Here is a 19,686-nt window from a genome sequence, read left to right as displayed (position 1 = left end):
GTATGACCTTATGCCATTCAAATGGAATGACAGATCTTTATTTTCTACAGGAGCCATCCGGAAGAACCCGGCAACCCAGGATGCCACTGATGAGGCGATCCAGGTTAATGTTACGCGTTACCTGAAAGGAGCATCTGAACATGAAGGTGGAAAAAGGCGCCACACAGCTGAGAGGGACCCACAGCCGACCCCTTAAACCTAGGCTGACTACTGACACCCCAGCATCACTGACAACTGGAACCCTTTCTTTATCCTGCAGTCAGTAACATCAAGACCCCTAAAAAAGCCTGCTAAATGTGTCAGACTACACTCACCCAATCCACACTGTTCACTGTGGAAATTGCTTTTTTTTTTTCTTTTCTCTCGTGACCCTGCTTTGAGGGCAGCTCCTTGGATGAATATGGGATGGTTTGTGCTTTTATACAGGCGCACGAGGAATCACTGAAGATATGCCAATTTGCACTGCCTCATTCTGGAGGTCGGGGAAAACCGGCGATTCTTAGCCCAGAAGTCCCCAACCTCTCCAGACATTCTGATTGGCTGTGTTCTCTACAGCCAGATTTTCTGCTGTTAATTATATTTATTCCCACTTGTTGTCATTGTGTAAGTTGAATGTCAAAATGTATATTATACCTGTTATCCTGCACATTCCTTGATACCAAAGATCTCAATTATTTACAATTTGCTGCTTATTTCATTGTTACAGTGCTTAACTATTCTATTTTTAAATATAGCTTGTAAATCCTAGATTATACATCTAATACTTGATATTTGCACATTATCTGGTATCAAATATTGTACTTACCGTGACTTTAGTATTGGCTTATTTCATTCCGTCAGTGCTTAACGATTCTATTATAGTTTGTAAATCCTATTTCATGCCTGATATTTGATATTGCACATTAACTAGTATCAAAAATTCTACTTTCATTCCATCACAGTGTTTAACTGTTATTCTATTGTTACATATAGCTTGTAAATCCTTGTGCCACAGGTCAGCATTGCAGTTATAATGGTATATTCTACTCCAGAGCTTTACTCTAAATTATTACCACTTAACCTATTGTTAGAAATGACTTGTAAATATGATGTTGTACCTCAATTTATTTGGTATCCTGCACGTTATTTGGTACCAAATATCCTCATTGCTTATGTTTACTGGTAATTCTTTTCATCCCAGAGCTGACCTCTTTATATTATTAACAATTATTGTAAGTGTTACAATAGTGTTTTTAAAAAAAAAAAAATTGAATTGGAAACCTGCATGTTCTTTAGTGTGTGTGTGTGTGTGTGTGTGTGTGTGTGTGTGTGTGTGTGTGAGCGTGTATTTATCACTTTGTGGGGACCAAATGTCCCCATAAGGATAGTAAAACCCGAAATTTTTGACCTTGTGGGGACATTTTGTCAGTCCCCATGAGGAAAACAGCTTATAAATCATACTAAATTATGTTTTTTGAAAATGTAAAAATGCAGAATGTTTTCTGTGAGGGTTAGGTTTAGGGGTAGGGTTAGGTTTAGGGGATAGAATATAAAGTTTATACAGTATAAAAACCATTATGTCTATGGAAAGTCCCCATAAAACATGGAAACACAACATGTGTGTGTGTGTGTGTGTGTGTGTATATAATGTTTGTATTTTTCTGTTATTTATATTTCAGTGATCTGACATCTTGTTTCAATGACAGTTACTGTACTTTGAAATGTGGAATTAAAACGCCAAATGGAAATTTGTCTGGTTTGATCAATCATTATTCTTGATAAACTGCATGCTATATATATATATATATATTTACAATAAGCGGTGGCAGATCGCTCGAAAAAAGCGTTTGCCTCCGACGGTCCGCCTTCCATATAACGGCGGATAGCCAGCGGGCCGGCCGCGGAACGAAGGCGGTAGGAAGGCGGCTGTCGCTTTTAAAAAGCGGCTGCCGCCGGCGGTGCGCCGTCAAACGTGTTTACGATATCGCCATTCTGCCGCTTCTACTGCCGCCGGAGCACCGCCAGCGGACCGCCGACTTATTGCTATCTGGGTAGTTAGTGGTTACTGTAAAAATGACCGCACGATTTGTGTGCAAATAATGTCATTTATCTGTGTGAACGCTTTCCTGGTTTTACCACCATATCAAAATATGAACCTGACTAATTCTAGATTTGCCAACTTGACCTTGCAGTTTTCATCGGTGATTACCACAATGACGTACTTCAGAGAGAGAGAGGATTCACTCTATCTTTTGGCTGATGTAAGTCCATCCATCCATCGTCAACCGCTTATCCTGTGTACAGGGTCGCGGGGCGCTGGAGCCTATCCCAGCTAACATTGGGCGAAAGGCGGGGGACACCCTGGACAGGTCGCCAGTCCATCGCAGGGCCACACATAAACAGACATACATACACTCACACTCACACTCACCTCCACATCCACACCTAGGGCTGGCTGATGTAAGTATTAATGCTAATTTAAACAGCTGTTTCTAGAGAATATTGATTGTAATTAGGATCATAGTTTGACATTTCAAAGACTATTCCTGTTTTGTATACATGTGTCATGCATTTGAGGGTCCATTTGTTATATTTTATCTTGTAATAGTCACAGCAGAACAGACGAGAGCCACACACTAGAATCAACTTTACTTAAGTCTTTTTTTTATTATCCCTCCTCTCTTCTCTTTTTTTTGCGTATCATACAGTCCCAGAGAGCTACGTCGCCCTCTACAGGTTACAACCGTAACTCAATACACAACATATTTCCCCTCTTGTTTAGGAGCTTACCAGGTAAAATCAAAATGACTACGTCGTCTCTTAAATCACTTAGACCTCGGTTGTAATATAATACAAACTTAAATGTTTATATTTTTTTTTTTAACATTAGTTTTTTTTTTCCGGTAGTTGTAACCATTTAACAGTAGGCTATAACATGCAACCTTATGATGATCACACTTCTAACAGAAGCGTTAAACTTAAGTGAATTTAAAACAAACAAATTCACAAGCAAAACAACATTCAGATTATTGTTATTTTTTTCAGTGACATTTCAATGTCCTTTTTTAGATTCCCCCAAAGACCATGAGAAAGATTACTGTACGTAATCATTAAGCCATGCAGGCTTTTTCCTGACCCTGGCAGGCATCCGCACATCACCGGAGGATTGTACAGGTCCCGATTCAGGTACCGGAACAGAACTGTCAATGGTATCTTTTACCCTGTCAGGAACCAGTGAAAGATGAGTAGCGTTCCAAGTGCGTCCATCTTCCAGCACATACGCATTTGCACCAGCTCTCCGTACCACCCTGGCAGGTCTATGGAACTTTGACAGTCCTTTCTTGACATGGAAGGGTTTCCGTACTCTTACTAGGCTTCCCTCTTTGATCTTTGGTACTTGTGCACCTCTCCTCGCATCTGTGTAAAGTTTTGATGCATTTTGTTTAGAGATGACACGGTTGCGCAGTTGTTTTTCTGTCAGCAGAGTAGCTTTGCTTGCTGGACCGATGTTCACCTTTGTGCGCATTTTCCTATTGAACATGAGTTCATATGGTGACACTCCTGTTGTACTGTGTGGGGTTGCACGGTATGTAAGCAAGAAGTCCTGTATGAATGATTTCCACGGTTTCCTCTCCTGCTCAGCAGTAAGAAGAGTTTCTTTGAGAACGCGGTTCCAGCGTTCAATAGCTCCGCTTGCTTGTGGGTAATACAAAGACACTTTCCTGTGTATAATATCTCTCACTGCCAGAAATTCTGTGAACTCGCTGGAGGTAAACTGCGTCCCATTGTCACTAATGAGTTCTGTGGGGTTGCCGAGCGGGCAAACACAGCAGACAGGAAGGTAGTGACCGCCGTGGTTGTGATTGAATGTGTAAAAGCCACCTCCGGCCACTTTGTATAATAATCAATCAGAGTCACTGCATAGCGGCAGTCCCAGTTCGCTGACTCAAACGGCCCGACTATGTCAATTCCTACTTTCTGCCATGGACCGTCTGGCAGTGAAACTGGCTGAAGTGGAGCATCATGCGTCTTAGCGCTCTTATCATTCATCTGGCAGGTCACACATGCACTAATGCTGTCCTGCACCAACATGTCCATGCCGGGCCACCAGTATAAATCACGCAGCCTCTGCTTGGTGCGCACAACACCCTGGTGAGTTTCATGTGCCAGGTCCACCAGCTGTTTTCTCAGGGCCACAGGCACTAGCCGTCGGTGAGGGCCCCTGTATATTGTCACATCTTGAACTGAGAGTTCATCTCTAGTAGCTAAGTAGGGTTTGAGCACTGCAGGTAGAGACTTTGCTGTTTTAGGCCACCCCTTTTTCATCTGTGCCCTGATGGCAGTAAGCTCTGGGCATGCTTCACATGCCACAGCGAAGTCCTTCACTGAGAGAGCTTTCAGTTCTGTATCCAGCAGAGCTACAAGTTCGGGTTCAGTCACTGCCTCCGCATTCTCTTCTGATGGTAGAGGCAGACGGGAGAGACAGTCAGCAGCATAGTTTTGTGCTCCTGCACGATACACCACGTCGTACGTGAAGCAAAGGAGTCTGGCTGACCACCGGGCAATACGCATTCCTGCGCGCCCAAGTCCTTTTGTGTGTAGCAGTGTAGTCAGAGCCTGGTGGTCTGTACGCAGTGTAAATCTTGTCCCCCATAAAAACGTCCTCCACTTTTCCACAGCCCACACACAGGCTAACGCCTCCTTTTCCACAATGGAGTATTTTCGTTCGGCAGGGGTAAGTGAACGTGAGGCAAAAGCAACTGTGCGCTCCGTGTTATCAGCATGCATTTGTGTCAGTATGGCCCCCAACCCATAATCCGAGGCATCTGTAGACACGATCGTAGTAAGGCTGGGGTCAAAGACGGATAGCGCTGAACTGGTTACAATGCGAGTCTTGACCGTGTCAAAGCTTGACTGTGCTGCTGCCGTCCACTGAAATATGTCGTCACGCAGGCAGTCTCGCATGGGCTCCACCAGAGATGCATAGTTTTGCACAAATTTTGCGTACCAGGCTGTGAGCCCCAGGAATGAGCGCAGTGTGGTGGCGTCGCTAGGCGCTGGAGCCGCTGTTATAGCCTTGAGGTGATCTTTGTCTGGCAGCAAACCCTGAGCTGAGATGGTGTGTCCAAGGAACCGTAAGCTTGTCTGGTTGAAGTGACATTTTTCATTGTTGAGCTGGAGACCAGCTTCCTTTAGCGCAGCAAGCACCATCTGCAGGTTACGATCATGCTCCTCCTTTCCTGTGCCATAGACTATTACATCATCCAGATAATTCTGGACCCCTTGAGGTCTTTCAGGACCAGAGACATCATTTTAGAGAACGCACTTGGAGCTGAACACAGTCCATATGGAACCCGACGAAACCTGAACAGCCCTTCGATGCGTTATAAATGCAGTCATATCTCTGCTTTCCTCTGCCAGTAACACCTGATGATAAGCATTTGCTAAATCAATGGTGGAGAACACAGTCGCTCCACACATTTCAGAGAAGAGATCATCCATATGTGGAAGTGGGTAACTGTCCATCACTACCGCCTTGTTTGGTTCACGTAAGTCCACGCACATTCTCACTGCACCATTCTTTCTTCGTGTGACAACGATGGGTGATACCCATGGAGATGCGTCAATCCTCTCTATTACATCCATTTCTAACAATCTCTCCAATTCAGCAGAAACAGCTTGTTTAACAGAAAGTGGAAGTCTCCGCAGCTTTTGTTGAACAGGTTGGACGTCTTCCCTGACTTTTACACGGTGAATGAAACCTTTAGCAAGTCCTAGCTTCTCCCCAGTCACAGATTCGGCTTTGATCTCTCTGATTTCTGTTACTGGACCCGCGAGGTGAGAGCACGCTGTTGTTGTCAATAGAAAGTCTCAGTGCTCTGAATAAGTCCATTCCCAGCAAAGCCGTGCCTGTCTTTACGATGTACAGTGTAGCTGGTACTGTAATGGTCGCATACTGCACTGTAGTTAACATGCAACCTAGCACTGGAACGTCAGCTTTGGTGTAAGTCACTAACCTTTTTCTGGCTCAGAAAGCGGAACACCACTGAAGTGCGTTCTGTAGAGGTGCTCAGGAATGATTGACACCGCCGATCCAGTATCCACCACTAACTCCACAGTACGGGAAGTTGCTTTTGCTTTTATGGCTAATGTGCATGTAATTTTGTCATCTCGTTGTCCATTCTCTATCATTCAGCACCGTATTCATTTCCAGAATAACCACTTCTCCTACTTTGGCTGTGTTTTGTTTGGACTTACATACACGGGCAAAATGTCCAACCTTATTGCAATTTCGGCATGTCACTTTCCTTGCAGGGCAGTCCTGAGCATTTGCCATGTGAGCAGCTGATCCACATCTAAAACAGCTTTGATCCTGTCTCAGTGCTGCTGCAGGCTCTGCAGAGTAACTGCTCTTTGCTCTGGTTCTGAATGGACGTTTCGGTCTTGCCTTCACCACGTGCACTGGAGCATGCGGCTCCGAAGCTAGAGTTTGAGCATGTCCAATAGCTGCTTCCACTTGACACGCCAACTTTACTGCTGTATCCAGAGTGAGATCTGCCTCAGTTTGTACTAACAGTCTCTCACGTAGTTTTACACAGCTAGCGTGCTCAATAAGTTGGTCCCGTATCATCTCATCTGTATTACCAGCAAACCCGCACGTAGTAGCTAACTCACGTAGCGCGCCCACATACTCAGCTACAGTCTCATGTGGTCTCTGTACTCTTTGCCTGAACTTGTGTCGTTCCACCACGACATTTATTGCTGGACTGAAGTGTGCACGCAGTGCAGCCACTGCTGAATCATAGGTTGTACCTACGTTCGGTGAGTGTATAAAATACACGTTGGCCTTCGGTGCCCAAGCAGTGTAGGAGAATTGCACGCTTCCTCGTATCGGGCCAGTCATCCCCCTCCGCGTGAATCGCGAGCAGGTAATTCCCGAACATTTTCATCCACATATCGAACGGGATAGTGGGTTGTCCACTGCATGGCAGGAACAACGCAGGAAGAGGCACACCGGCAGTCGCCATCCTCGTCGCCAATTTGTTATATTTTATCTTGTAATAGTCACAGCAGAACAGACGAGAGCCACACACTAGAATCAACTTCACTTAAGTCTTTTTTTTATTATCCCTCCTCTCTTCTCTTTTTTTTGCGTATCATACAGTCCCAGAGAGCTACGTCGCCCTCTACAGGTTACAACCGTAACTCAATACACAACACCATTTTATTTGCATCATTCAAAAATCAAACTTTACAGGTAATAAGCCTGATATGGAATTTAGCTGTGAATCGCAAGATAGGCAGACATACGTGAGCTGGTCAAGGGGTTGTATCACAAGATATAACACATAGTGACATGTAAGCATAACCTCTATAGAGGAGCCTAGAAAGTATTGTAAAGAAAGACACAAGTATGTTCTCTATATATTTAATGAATTTCTTCCTACTGTTTGTTAATTGCTGCACTTAGGTCACTGCAACTCCAGCAGATGTAGAGAGAAACTTCACTGTTCCCAGCATCCCAAGGTGATTGCACTTGGTAAGGCTATGAAAATAATTAAATTAATTGATACTATGGCTGAGATTATGATCAGATGGTGGGTCTGTATACCACCAGCTTTAAGATCTTACGCATAGGCTGAACAATACTAAAAAGTTGCTGTGATGGTGTTTGTTACAGGAGATTCTGTTCTCCAAGCAAAAACATGGATGCTAACTATGGAGGGCGGCGTCATCATCCAGCTGCAGGAGCTAACAGATTTTTCATCAGCATTAGCTGTCCGGTTTGGCTGCTACTATGTATTCAATGTGCAGTACCAGGAAGAGGCGGCCAGTACACTGGAGTTTATTCAGATGTCCGTACATCATTAAATACTTAAAAAGCAGCATAACGCCCGTTTCACACATACTCCGTTTGCAGTGCGTATTTGTTTCCGTACCCATGTTAACAGGTTAGAGCTTTCAGACTGCACGCGGATGCAGTCCGTCGATCCGTTCCAGTTGCGGTGCGTATACAGCAGTGCAGCGATCGTTTACGCACCGAGTCTATATTTGCTGTGCTGCACCGCACTGAATTAAAGTGGCAGCGCATTGTTCACATTAAAATAGACATAGATTGACAAGAAACTGTAATAATTTCATCAAATACGCATAATTACAGTTAATGTGTTCTACAGTTACTAAATTACAGGGTCAAGAAAAAAAAAAGTATGATTATAGTCCAGAAAGTTGCAAAATGCCATCATATATGATTCGATGGACGCACGATACGTTGTGGTTTGCCTTGTGATGTCTGCTCCAAACAGATAAAGAACATTATCCATCTGTTCGGCACTCATCCGAAAGTAGGCTACTTTAGGTGCCGGTCACTGTAAAGTCGAAGTTTTGAGACAAGATGGTAATAAGCACCGAACTGTCTCCTGCCTCGGTTGACTGAGTGAACCCAAATGCATCTCGTTCTTCTCCTTCTTAGCAAAAGATATAGCGCGATAGTTTTTCTTCTGTCAACAACTCGAACTACATGTAAAACAAAGAATCACAATGATTAAAATAAATTTTCATACTGTTTCAATGTCATAAACAATGTCAAAGTTAACGTTTGGATTTAAAATAAAAATTACTAATATATTTTTTATTTTGTGGCACACAGAAACTGCAGATCAGTAGCGCACTGCAAACGCAGCATATGTGAAAGCACTATAGCACGTGCTGCTCCTGTACCGTATACGCACCGCAAACGGAGTATGTGTGAAACGGGCGTAGCACCAATTGTTAAATGACAGTGTGGCAACAAATTGCGCAGAATTTATATTCCTAATTTGGGTTAGGGTTAGGGTCAATCCACTTTGATATATATTTTATTGATCAAATATAAATCCTGTGTAAGCACATTGAGAGCAATGAAAATAACTGTGGTCAAATTCCTTGTATGTGTACAAATACTTGGCCATTAAAGTTGATTCTGATTCTCATTTTGATATTAACCGTCAATTTAGTAAATGAGGGATGTGAAGTGTATTGGTGGGAAAATGGACAGTGATTTTGTTGTAATGCCAACCTGTCTAGGCTGAAAAAGGGCAGCTCAGTGGTAAGAATTGTTGCCTCGAAGTAAGAACATCCTGCGTATGCATGTGCTGGCCAGCTAGGGCCTTTCTTTGAGTTTCCCCCCATTGCTATACTTTTTTCCCACATATAGGTTAGTTTAATTAGTGAGTCTATAAATCTTTTTATATATTTTTTTAAATTGTATTTTTTTTTTCCAAATGAGGGTTGCAGCATAAGGTAACCCAAAATATATTTTGTTGTAATGGTGATTTGAATGATTCAGTGATTTGAATGTCATGGATCATCAACTAATTATGCACTTTACCTGTAGGTATTCAGTACATATTGCTTTTATTGACCCCAACAATAGTTGGAGAAACACTGCTATGAGAAATAATTTATTTTTTCTTGTGCTTGCAGGTTCATTCTGAGAATCAACCCTGATGGCACCAAATAGCAATCAAAGTCACACATCAGCTAAAAATCTGGATAGAGGATGCAAAGAAAAAGCATCAGTCTGAATCTCCCTGTAGCATCTCTCATCAGAGAGATTGTTGATTGTTATTGGCAAAATTACTAAAAAGTAACAACAAACTGATTGTGGCAGCGGGCGCTTGACCACACCCCCGCTGCCACATAGCCACCAGAAGAAGTGGTGGAACTGTTACATTGTGAAAGTCTAAAAGAGTGTAAATTAAAGAGTGTTACCTTTGAAGCCAAAACGCTGTTTCCCGTGTCTTCCTTAGTGGAAACCTTTACACTGATTTTTTTATTGCATTTTATTTTGGCTTGTATCACTTTGAAAATGTGTAAGTTTTGTTACATTACAGATACATTGGAACTTGTTTTACTAAGTAAATGTTCAACAAAGACAATAAATGTAAAATCTGCATGAGTAATTGTGATTTTTTGGGGTTGGGGGGGTGTTGCTACAATTAGATTTTCTTACAGGTGGAAAATATTAATAAAAAAAAATACAAATGAAATCTTAACTAAATAACATTTAAATTAATTATAAATTAAAATACAGTACATATGCTGTAAATTAAAATACGGTACATATACTGTAAATGAAAATACAGTAATATTACTGTAAATGTAAATACAGTAATATTACTGTAAATAATTTTACAGTAACTTACTGGCATCCAGCTGCCAGTAAGTTACTGTAAAAATTACAGCAAACTTTTTACAGTGTAGTTTACACATTTTAACCACTAATAGTTCTAAACAAAACTATTATTAGCATTATATTAATTGATTTCTCATAGCATAATTTCATGTACAGCTGCTTTGAAATTTATTTTCACTCATAAGATTGAAGTAATGGAGGTTGTATACTACCTCCTTCAATAAGAAACAAAATAATGCTATACACTTTTAGATACATTTGAATTACAGCCTTAAAGACAAATTAGAGTCCCCCACGAATGCAAGAACGAAGTGGAGAGAAATAATATGAGGCAAAAACGATGAAAGTAAAAATGGAGAGATCTATAAGATTAAGATCATAAAATTTGACACAGATGGGAACTACTTTAAGAAGTAAATATATAATATTAAATTATGACAATTTATTCTGTTTGACATAAAGCACTGCCCTACAAAGTCAAAATGCAAAATTGAGTTCTGACTGAAACAGGTCTCTTACGACTCAGTTCACTTGACATTGCGTATTTACACATATGGGGAGTGCCTCCATACACGACCTATGTGAAACCTCTGTATAATAATGCCAATATTTTAATATTGGCTATGGTGTTTGAGCCCTGCCTGTTTTGGCGTGAAACTGACCGCTATAAAAACAGGTGCACAGACACCATTTCCTCAGAATTTCTTCCTTCATGGCAGCGAAAAGTCTCTCATCTCCCCTGCCATGCTCCGGCAAACATCTCTTTGCCTCACTGGTGAACGGACTTCAGCATCATGATTCTCTGCAGAGATCACTAAAAGATTCACTTACGTGTTCGTATCTTTATCAAGATGTCGTTCCATAAGTGTTCATTGTGCGCACATCCCACCATCAGACAAACACAAGAGCTGCACTTTCTGTCTGGGCCGCGCCCATGCAGAGTCAGCTCTCATGGAGACAGACTGTTCTCACTGTGAGGACATGAGTCTCAAGTCACTTCGCTCACGAATCGCCCTAGTTCTGAGGAACGAGGGCGAGGACCGTGTACTTGCCACTGACAAGAAGATGCTTCTTGTCCTTACAAGGGTGGTCGAAGAACTCAACCTCGAGTGGTCTCCCCCAGAGGAACCTGGGCAGTCTCGCCTTGATGAGTGGTTCTTGCAGTCTGGATGCCGTCAAGCGACCGCGTCCTACAGATCTGCCCCGTTTTTCCCCAAAGTGCACAGCAAACTATCTAAGTCCTGGCATGCGCCCTTCTCAGCATGCACACGCAGTGATGCCGTTCTCATGAATGTGGACCATGGGGAAAAGAATCCCAACTACCCCTTGTGGAGGAGGCGGTAGCGGCATATTTCTGTCTTATGAGTAACAGGGCGTGGAAATCAAGCCCTGTACATCCTTCTAATCCGTGTAGATGGACGTCTACACTGGCGGGAAAAGCCTACTCGGCACCAGGAAAAGCTGGATCAGCACTCCACGCACTGGCAGTGCTCCAGGTATTCCAAGCAAAGTTCCCCAGACAAATGGACGAGCAAGGCTATGATCCAGAGACTTTCAAAGAGCGTGCCACGAAAGTCACGACGCAGACCATCGGCAAGTCCATGGGCAACCTGGTTGTCCTGGAGTGGCATTTATGGCTGACCCTCACGGAGATGAGTGACTGAGAAAAAACCTCTCTGTTGAATGCGCCAGTGTCTCCAGGCGGCCTCTTTGGCGGTGCAGTGAATACGTTTGCTGAGCATTACGTCAAAACTCAGCAGCAGTCACAAGCCATAAGACACTTTATACCCAAACAGAGCATAGTGCAAATGGCTCGCCCCCGCTCTATCTCAAGCCAGTGCCTGGCTAAAAGACCCATGGCCGCTAACTCAGCGCTAGCACCTGCCCCTGCCAAGCCACCAGCGAAGCCACGCAAGCTGTGGTCCAGACGGAAACAGCCGCACCAGCGCCCACCTCGCACCGAAGGGAGGAACTCTCCCGCGCAGCGGAAGCACTCCTGACGGGCGCAATGCTTTGAAGCAGAAAACAGAGCCCGTGGTTCCCTCCAGTGCTCCAAAGAAGGCTCGATTAGAGAGAAAATAACCCTTGTTGCAAATGCATGAGATGCTCATACATTCTCAAAAAAGAGCCCTTTTCCTCTTCAAAGCACACACATTATGCGCAACTGCTTCCCTATGGTGAGCAACACATTATATCATACAGTGAGCAAACCAAATTGCCCCGTCCCATTACGCAGACTTGTGGTGAACATGGTTATACGATCCAATTTGCACGCCGGCCACCCTGTTTTCACGGCGTTCTGTCTTCCAGGGTTTCATCCATAGACGCGCCCGTTTTATGAGCCGAAATACACAATCTCATCGTGAAAAACGTGATAGAGATTGTTCCAAATTGTCAAGCACAAAAAGGGTTTTACAGCCGTTATTATCTTGTCCCAAAGGAAGATGGCGAACTCCGGCCAATCCTGGATCTGAGACATTTAAATCACGCACTTATAAAGCGGCAATTAAAAATGCTTACTCAGAAACGGATCTTGTCACATATAAGCCCACATGATTGGTTTGCGTTGATAGATCTGAGGGATGTGTACTTTCATATCCAAATTGTATGACACCAGTTTTTTAGATTCACATTCGAGGGAACAGCTTATCAATTCAAAGTCCTGCCCTTTGGGCTGTCTCTGGCTCTTTGCAAATTCACGAAGTGCATCGATGCTGTTCTCGCCCCTCTGAGACTGAGTGGCATACGCATCTTGAACTACCTCGACGATTGGCTGTTACTGCCGCAATCAGAGGCACTTTTATGCCAGCACAGAGTCTTACTGCTTCAGTATCTAAACAGCTTGGGCCTCAATGTAAACTGGCCGAAAAGCACACTCTCTTCCTGCCAAAAAAAATCTCCTTTTTGGGAGTCCACCTCGACTCCACGAGCAGGCGCGTGCACCTCACGAGCGTGCGCATTCAGGCCATTCCACAATGTCTGTCTCAGTTAAAACTGGGTAGAACACTTCCACTGAAGCTGTTTCAGAAAGCATTGGGACTCCTCCTATGGAGCGAGTGTCATCTCCTCTCCCTGAGAGCGACATATGTACCAGGCCACCTGAATTACAGCGCGGACCTACTGTCACGCCAAAGGGTGATACCGGGCACTTGGAGAATTCATTCTCAAATAGTGTTGAGGATTTAGGAAATATTCGGTAAAGCAGAAATCAATCTATTTGCCTCAGTGAAGAATACCCACTGTTCCCTTTGGTATTGGAAGTCCCAAGCCCCGTTGGGAACAGGATGCAATGGCACACAAATGGCCTCTGATATGCCTGATCCCCTCCGTCATATGCAAAGTCCGAGAGGACAAGTAATCGGTGTTATTAGTTGCACCGAAATGGCCCGACCAGCCATCTTTTCCGGAAATGATGGAGATGCTATGGAGCCCACCATGGTATCTCCTCTCTCAGGCGCAGGGCACAATCTGGCATCCCCAGCCCCTGCTGTGGAACCTGCAGTCCTCTACATGCGACAGAACTAACGCATTCATTCATGTACCCCATTTTACAAGTCAGAGCACCGTCCACAAGATGCCCCTATGCAGTAAAATGTATGTTTTTTCACTGATTGTTTTTCTCGCATAGCAAAGACCCATTAAAATGCCCTATACATGAAATTCTAATATTTCTTCAAGAGCGTTTAGACGCAGGACTCACCCCATCAATGCTTAAAGTGTATGTGACAAATATATCTGTGTATCACACACATGAAACTGGTGCTTCTATAGGCAGGTATGAATTAATTATTAAGTTCCTTAAAGTAGCAAGACAATTAAACACACCTCGACCGGCTACAGTCCCGACTTGGGACTTAACTTTTGTCCTAAAAGCTCTCGCAGGGCCCCCCTTCGAGCCTTTGGACTCCGTTGATTTGCGCATGCTCTCCATTAAGACCCCACTACTGCTGGCTCTGGCCTCAGTAAAACGGGTAGGTGACCTGCATGGACTATCAGTCGACAATTCCTGTCTGAGTTTGGCCCCGGGCTTTCAAGAGCCACTGTAAAACCCAGAGAAGGCTATGTACCCAAGGTTCTGACCACACCCTTCAAAGCGCAGGTGGTTCACCTTCAGGCCTTCTTCCCGCCTCCATTTAATTCAGATGAGGAACAATCATTGCATTTGTTATGCCCTGTGTGGAGGCTACACACATACATTGAGCGTACATGCCAGTTCAGAATGTCTGATCAGCTCTTTGTATGCTATGAACATGGGTGGCTGTGGCTCAGTTAGTAGAGCGGGTTGGCCACTAATCGCAGGGTTGGTGGTTTGAATCCCGGCCCACACAACTCCACATGCCGAAGTGGGCATGCCAAGTTGAACCCCAAATTGCTCCCCATGGCAGGCTAGCACCTTGCATGGTGTAAGAATGTGTGTGTGAATGGGTGAATGAGACAGTGTAAAGCGCTTTGAATACCGTTAAGGTTAAAAAGGTGCTATATAAGCAAAGACTTTCTCAATGGATTGTCAATGCAATTACCCTGGCTTACGAGTTGCAGGGTCAGACTTGCCCAATTGGTACTGAAGCACACTCAACTCCTCATGGGCATGGACGAATGGTGTGTCCTTACAAGACATATGTTTTGCAGCAGGATGGTCCTCTCAAAACACATTCGCAAGGTTTTACAACCTAGACGTAACGTCTCTTTCTTCAGGTGTCCTCTCTGTTTAGAGCACTTGCTATTCATTGGCCATATAAATAAATAAATAAATAAGTATATATGTATATGGCCAATGAATGGGGTGTAATGGTACACATTATTCCATTTCTGTTAGTCACATGCTTCACAACAGTATGTGCACTTCAGCTTCACATCTAAATAGGCTTCAGCTTCACACTTCGGGTTAAGCACACAGCGGTTAGTTCCAGTCCTCGAATCTAATTGGATGAGAGACACTTGTTGCACTCAGACGCTTCACTGTGTGTATCACTCCGCTTGTGTTTGTCGTCCTAAACTGTTACCTACGGCACTCTGCCTGCAGCCGAATCACAGCAATGCTGATATAGGGCCATATTGCACTCTTGCTCATGTGATACAATGAACGATGCCTTAAGGTGTTGTAACCGTTGTATAAGCTGCACTTCATGAATGCATTACCACCTCGGTTGTGCATTATTTTTCAATAATTCAACGGTCCATCGTCAATTTTTCCTTCTATATTGTCGGACTTTCTGTCTGTGTATCTGTCTGTCTATCTGTTGGTCTGTCTGGCTATCTATTGGCCTATTATTCTGTCTGACAGTCTGACTATCTATCTATCTGTCTGTCTCTCCTTTTATCTATCTATCTATCAGTATATCTTTCTGTCTGTCTGTATCTGACGGTCTGTCTGGCTATCTATCTGTAATTTTTTTTGGTCTGTCTATCTAACACTTTGTCTGTCTTGTCTATCTATATGCTTGTCTGACTTTCTGTGTGTCTGTCTGATGCTCTATATGTCTGTCTGACATTTTATCTGTCTAAATTTCAGTCTTATCTATCTATCTGCATGTCTGTCTGTCTTTCTGACTTTGTTTATCTGACAGTATTCCTAATCTTTTATCTATCTACTTATTAGTCTATCTTTTTGATTTTGTCTATCTTCCTATCTGTCTATCTACCTGACAGTCTATCTGTCTGTCTCACCTTTTATCTGTATGCATATCTGGCGGTCTGTCTGATTATCTATCTGTCTGACAATCTGTCTATCTCACTTTTTATCTATCTACTTATCAGTCTATCTATCTTACTGGAAGACTGTCTGATGTTTTATCTGTCTATCTGTCTGACACGTTATTTTTCTGTCTGTCTGTGTTTGTATACCATTCTTATTAATGTATCATATCCCTTTGAGTTCCCTCAAAGGGAAAGTCACAAGTCAGAATTCCATTTTAATTTCTTAGCACAGTTTTGTTGTGGCAATAACTGCAGAAACTATGGTATTTTGGCAGAAACATACTATTTACTATGGTAAATCTATGAAAAGGATGAAAAAACAGCTAAATATATCTGATAATTATGCAAAAATAAAATTTATTGCCACTTTCAGCAGACAAAGGAAATACAGTTAACAACAACAAAAAAAAAAAAATTAAACAAACAGTGAGTAAACATTACCAAAGTCATTATGACATCAAGTGAAATTGTGCATCTGCATTCATTCAAAACAGCAGTTGCTAAAACTATTGCAACAGCAAGCTGTGTGTTCAAGACATCAAAATTGCTTACTGCCACACACACTCACAAAACCATAGTAATAGTTTTCCTATAAAGAAACACGGATTTACAATTCTAATGAGGTTTGTGACAACAATAAAATCCAGTTTAAATTTACATAGCTTCTTTCTGAGATGAATAAAAGGCAATAAATGTGAATTGTACCTTTTCATTTGAGCAAAGAAAGAAATTCACTTGAGTGATCGCCAATGCCAGAAGTTCAAACACTGTAACTATTGCAATTTGACAAATGTGCAAAGAATGAGGAAACTATAGCCATAGCTAGAGTGAAAATTTCAGTGACTAAATACAGAAAAAATAAAAACAATTATTTTGAAATCCTCTTATAGATAATTCTGAAAAATAGAAATGACAAAACAGCCTTAAATATATTTGCCTTTGTATCATTATGGCTTTGGGACTTTGTGCAGTAGATGCCAGATAACACGTTTAACACGTTAAGAAACAATCTTACCATAATAGTTTAGTTGGGCTTTTGAGGCATATACTTCCAGTAGCTCCACTAAAATGTGCTCTTTTAAGGAACGGATTTTAGCCCTAATTTGGTACAATTCTTAGTGGTAGTACAATGTTTATTGTGAAAACAGATCACAATGACAATTCTTACAATGGGGTAATCTACAAAATTGCATTTTAATTCCTGCCATACTGAAATTCACTTTTCCAAGCTTTTAATATCAACACTGTCTGTGTAAACAGCACAGAGAAAGGCAAATGTTCTGTTAGCATAGAGCGTTCTCTCATTTCTCATGACTATACAAGTACTGAAAATAATTTTTTTAAATGTTTCCTCCTTGAACACAAATACTGTATAACTCTCACATGTAGAAATTTCAGAAAATACACTTAAAACATGATACTTTAAATAAAACCTCTTTCTATATGTAAAAAAAAATTGCTATCTGTGTTATAATTTCATGGGGAACAGCCCCTCAAGAATACCAAATTCTGATTACCGTACATATTCATATCTTGTGAACAAACCAAGAATAAATTAGCCCGTTTAGTATATCTTTAATACAATCTGTTCACTTATTATTATTTAAGAGAGCAAAATAAGGGAAAGTATCAGCATCTTACAGTTTACAACAAAGAGAAACAAAAATAAATAAAAGAAATGATATTACTCGTTACAGTCACATGACTCAGTAGTACAGAGGTACAGAAGCAATTTAGATCATAGAGCACTATACTTCCAGTCTTCATTTATGCACAAATCAAAATTCACAGTAATTCATCACCTTTTCTCTGACTGAATATAGCATAAAAAAGTGCATTTTCAGATACTCAGCAAGGGCCCAGTCTGTCCTCGAGCCCTTAGTTGTAAGATCCCATGTGCCCAGGCATTAGTACCATGTTAATGCAATAGATTCAATACTCGCTGGGGTGTTGTCCAGCAACCCTGCTTCCTCTGTCACAAGTGGCAGTTCACTGTATGCTGCTCACAGTTCAATTTATGGACATTTTTGTTCCTGACCAGAGAAAGGCAAGTGAGCAATCTATAAATCAGTGGTCCACTGTCCACAACGGCCATTCAACAGTCCATATGACCAGCAAAAGAAAAGGAGAATTAGGGCTCGGAACAGTTCACTCAAATCTTTCCAAATGGGCAGAAGTTTCACTCTGTCCAGGAAAAAATGCAAACAGATTCTCAACAGGAGCATTAAAACTGTCCCTTATAATCCCTGAAACAAAAATTTGATTTGCAGCTCTGATAAACAGATAGCTGGGCTATTTATGTTCCTCTGACAGTGCAATTTACTGATATCTGCAAATGACTAGTAAACAACTAATCAAACACCCTTATTGTTAAATCAGCAAAAATAACTTATGACCGCTGTGACAAGAACAATGTAAATGATAAATATCCTGTTTTGAAGAAAGCGGCTTCAGCTGGGATCTCATGATAAGGGTCTGAATCGAAGGAGAAGCCTAAAGCCCTTTGTCACTTGTCTTCTTTTGCAAGTGGTTGTTTGTTTATTATTTAAATATGCAGGGTCATGGGGTAATAATGGGTTAATGATGTTGGGGTTACAGAAGAAAAGGTTTCTTGTGTGAACTAGATTTTCTAAAATGTAGTGGTAACAGTGTTACCACGGCGTGTGCCAAGCCGCACCATCTCCCTCGGCACTGTGTCCAACTGCTCGTATGCCAGTCGCCCCTCTTCACCTGAGAACAGGAACAAACACAAGCTCTGTAAGATACAGGACCCTTTAAAGATTCTGTGAATGTGGTTTTGTCAAGCAGGACCTGTTCCGGGATTAACATCCTTGTTAATCCTGGAACAACATTCCTATTAACCAAATTATATTTTGGCGTTAGGTTTAGGGTTACTGTGAGAGTTAGGGTTAGGTGTTTGTATACCATTCTAATTAACGTATCATATCCCTTTGAGTTCCCTCAAAGGGAAAGTCTAATTTCCCTCAGGTTTATCCTGAGCATGACTGCTGTTTACATTTTCCATTTCCCTTTTTTATTTGTAACTAGTAGCACCTATTAAACATGCAAAAAAAAAAAAAAGAAGCATATATATATATACACTGGCGGCCAAACGTTTGGAATAATGTACAGATTTTGCTGTTTTGGAAGGAAATTGGTACTTTAATTCACCAAAGTGGCATTCAACTGATCACAAATTATAATCAGGACATTACTGATGTAAAAAACAACATCATCAAGTTATTTTTGATCATATCAAGACAGACCGATTTCCAGCTGCCATCACTCCAACACCTTATCCTTGAGTAATCATGCTAAATTGCTAATTTGGTCCTAGAAAATCACTTGATTATATCAAACACAGTTGAAAGCTATTTGGTTCATTAAATGAAACTTAACATTGTCTTTGTGTTTGTTTTAGATTTGACGCAGACAGTATGCAATAGACAGGCATGTCTTAAGGTCAATATTAGGTCAAAAATGGCAAAAAAGAAACAGCTTTGAATTAAGGCTTTTCAACGCTAGAAAGATTTCATACAAAGGTGTACACAACAGTCTTCAAAGACAAAGGGAAAATGGCTCTAACAAGGACAGAAAGAGATGTGGAAGACCAGATGTACAACTAACAGATAATTGGAAAAGAGTGTTATGGACCTTAACCCCATTGAGCTTTTGTGGGATCAGCTAGACAAACTGACAGCTAGAATGGATCTGTAAAGCTGTCATTGCTGCATGTGGAAGAGTTTTTTATGAGAACACTTTGAAGTAGTTTAACCTGTTGATACGCAATCACCCCGCACGCAATAGTGACGTCACTCTGCTTACATTTAATA

General features: G+C 41.9%; 1 protein-coding gene and 1 long non-coding RNA gene across 3 annotated transcripts in view; one reads left to right on the top strand and one right to left on the bottom strand.

The window, feature by feature from the left end:
• Positions 1 to 1,889: 1,889 nt before the first annotated feature.
• LOC127619921 (uncharacterized) lies at positions 1,890 to 9,828 on the top strand. Its single transcript, XR_007967643.1, has 5 exons — positions 1,890 to 2,030; positions 2,172 to 2,240; positions 7,451 to 7,519; positions 7,661 to 7,835; positions 9,445 to 9,828. It is a non-coding gene; the product is annotated as an uncharacterized LOC127619921 (long non-coding RNA).
• A 6,375-nt stretch (positions 9,829 to 16,203) lies between these two features.
• Positions 16,204 to 19,686, bottom strand: part of LOC127619901 (rho family-interacting cell polarization regulator 2-like) — a 93,602-nt gene continuing 90,119 nt past the window's right edge. For both annotated transcript variants that reach the window (XM_052092931.1, XM_052092932.1), the window contains exon 22: positions 16,204 to 18,583. In XM_052092931.1, coding sequence (XP_051948891.1) covers positions 18,483 to 18,583 — 101 coding nt within the window. In that variant the 3' untranslated portion in view covers positions 16,204 to 18,482. The remainder of the gene's footprint in view (positions 18,584 to 19,686) is intronic.

The sequence above is a fragment of the Xyrauchen texanus genome, chromosome 26 (assembly GCF_025860055.1).
Source record: "Xyrauchen texanus isolate HMW12.3.18 chromosome 26, RBS_HiC_50CHRs, whole genome shotgun sequence".
Lineage (NCBI taxonomy): Eukaryota > Metazoa > Chordata > Actinopteri > Cypriniformes > Catostomidae > Xyrauchen > Xyrauchen texanus.
The sequence above is the reverse complement of the archived record's forward strand: the minus strand, read 5'-3'. Positions and strand labels throughout refer to the sequence as shown.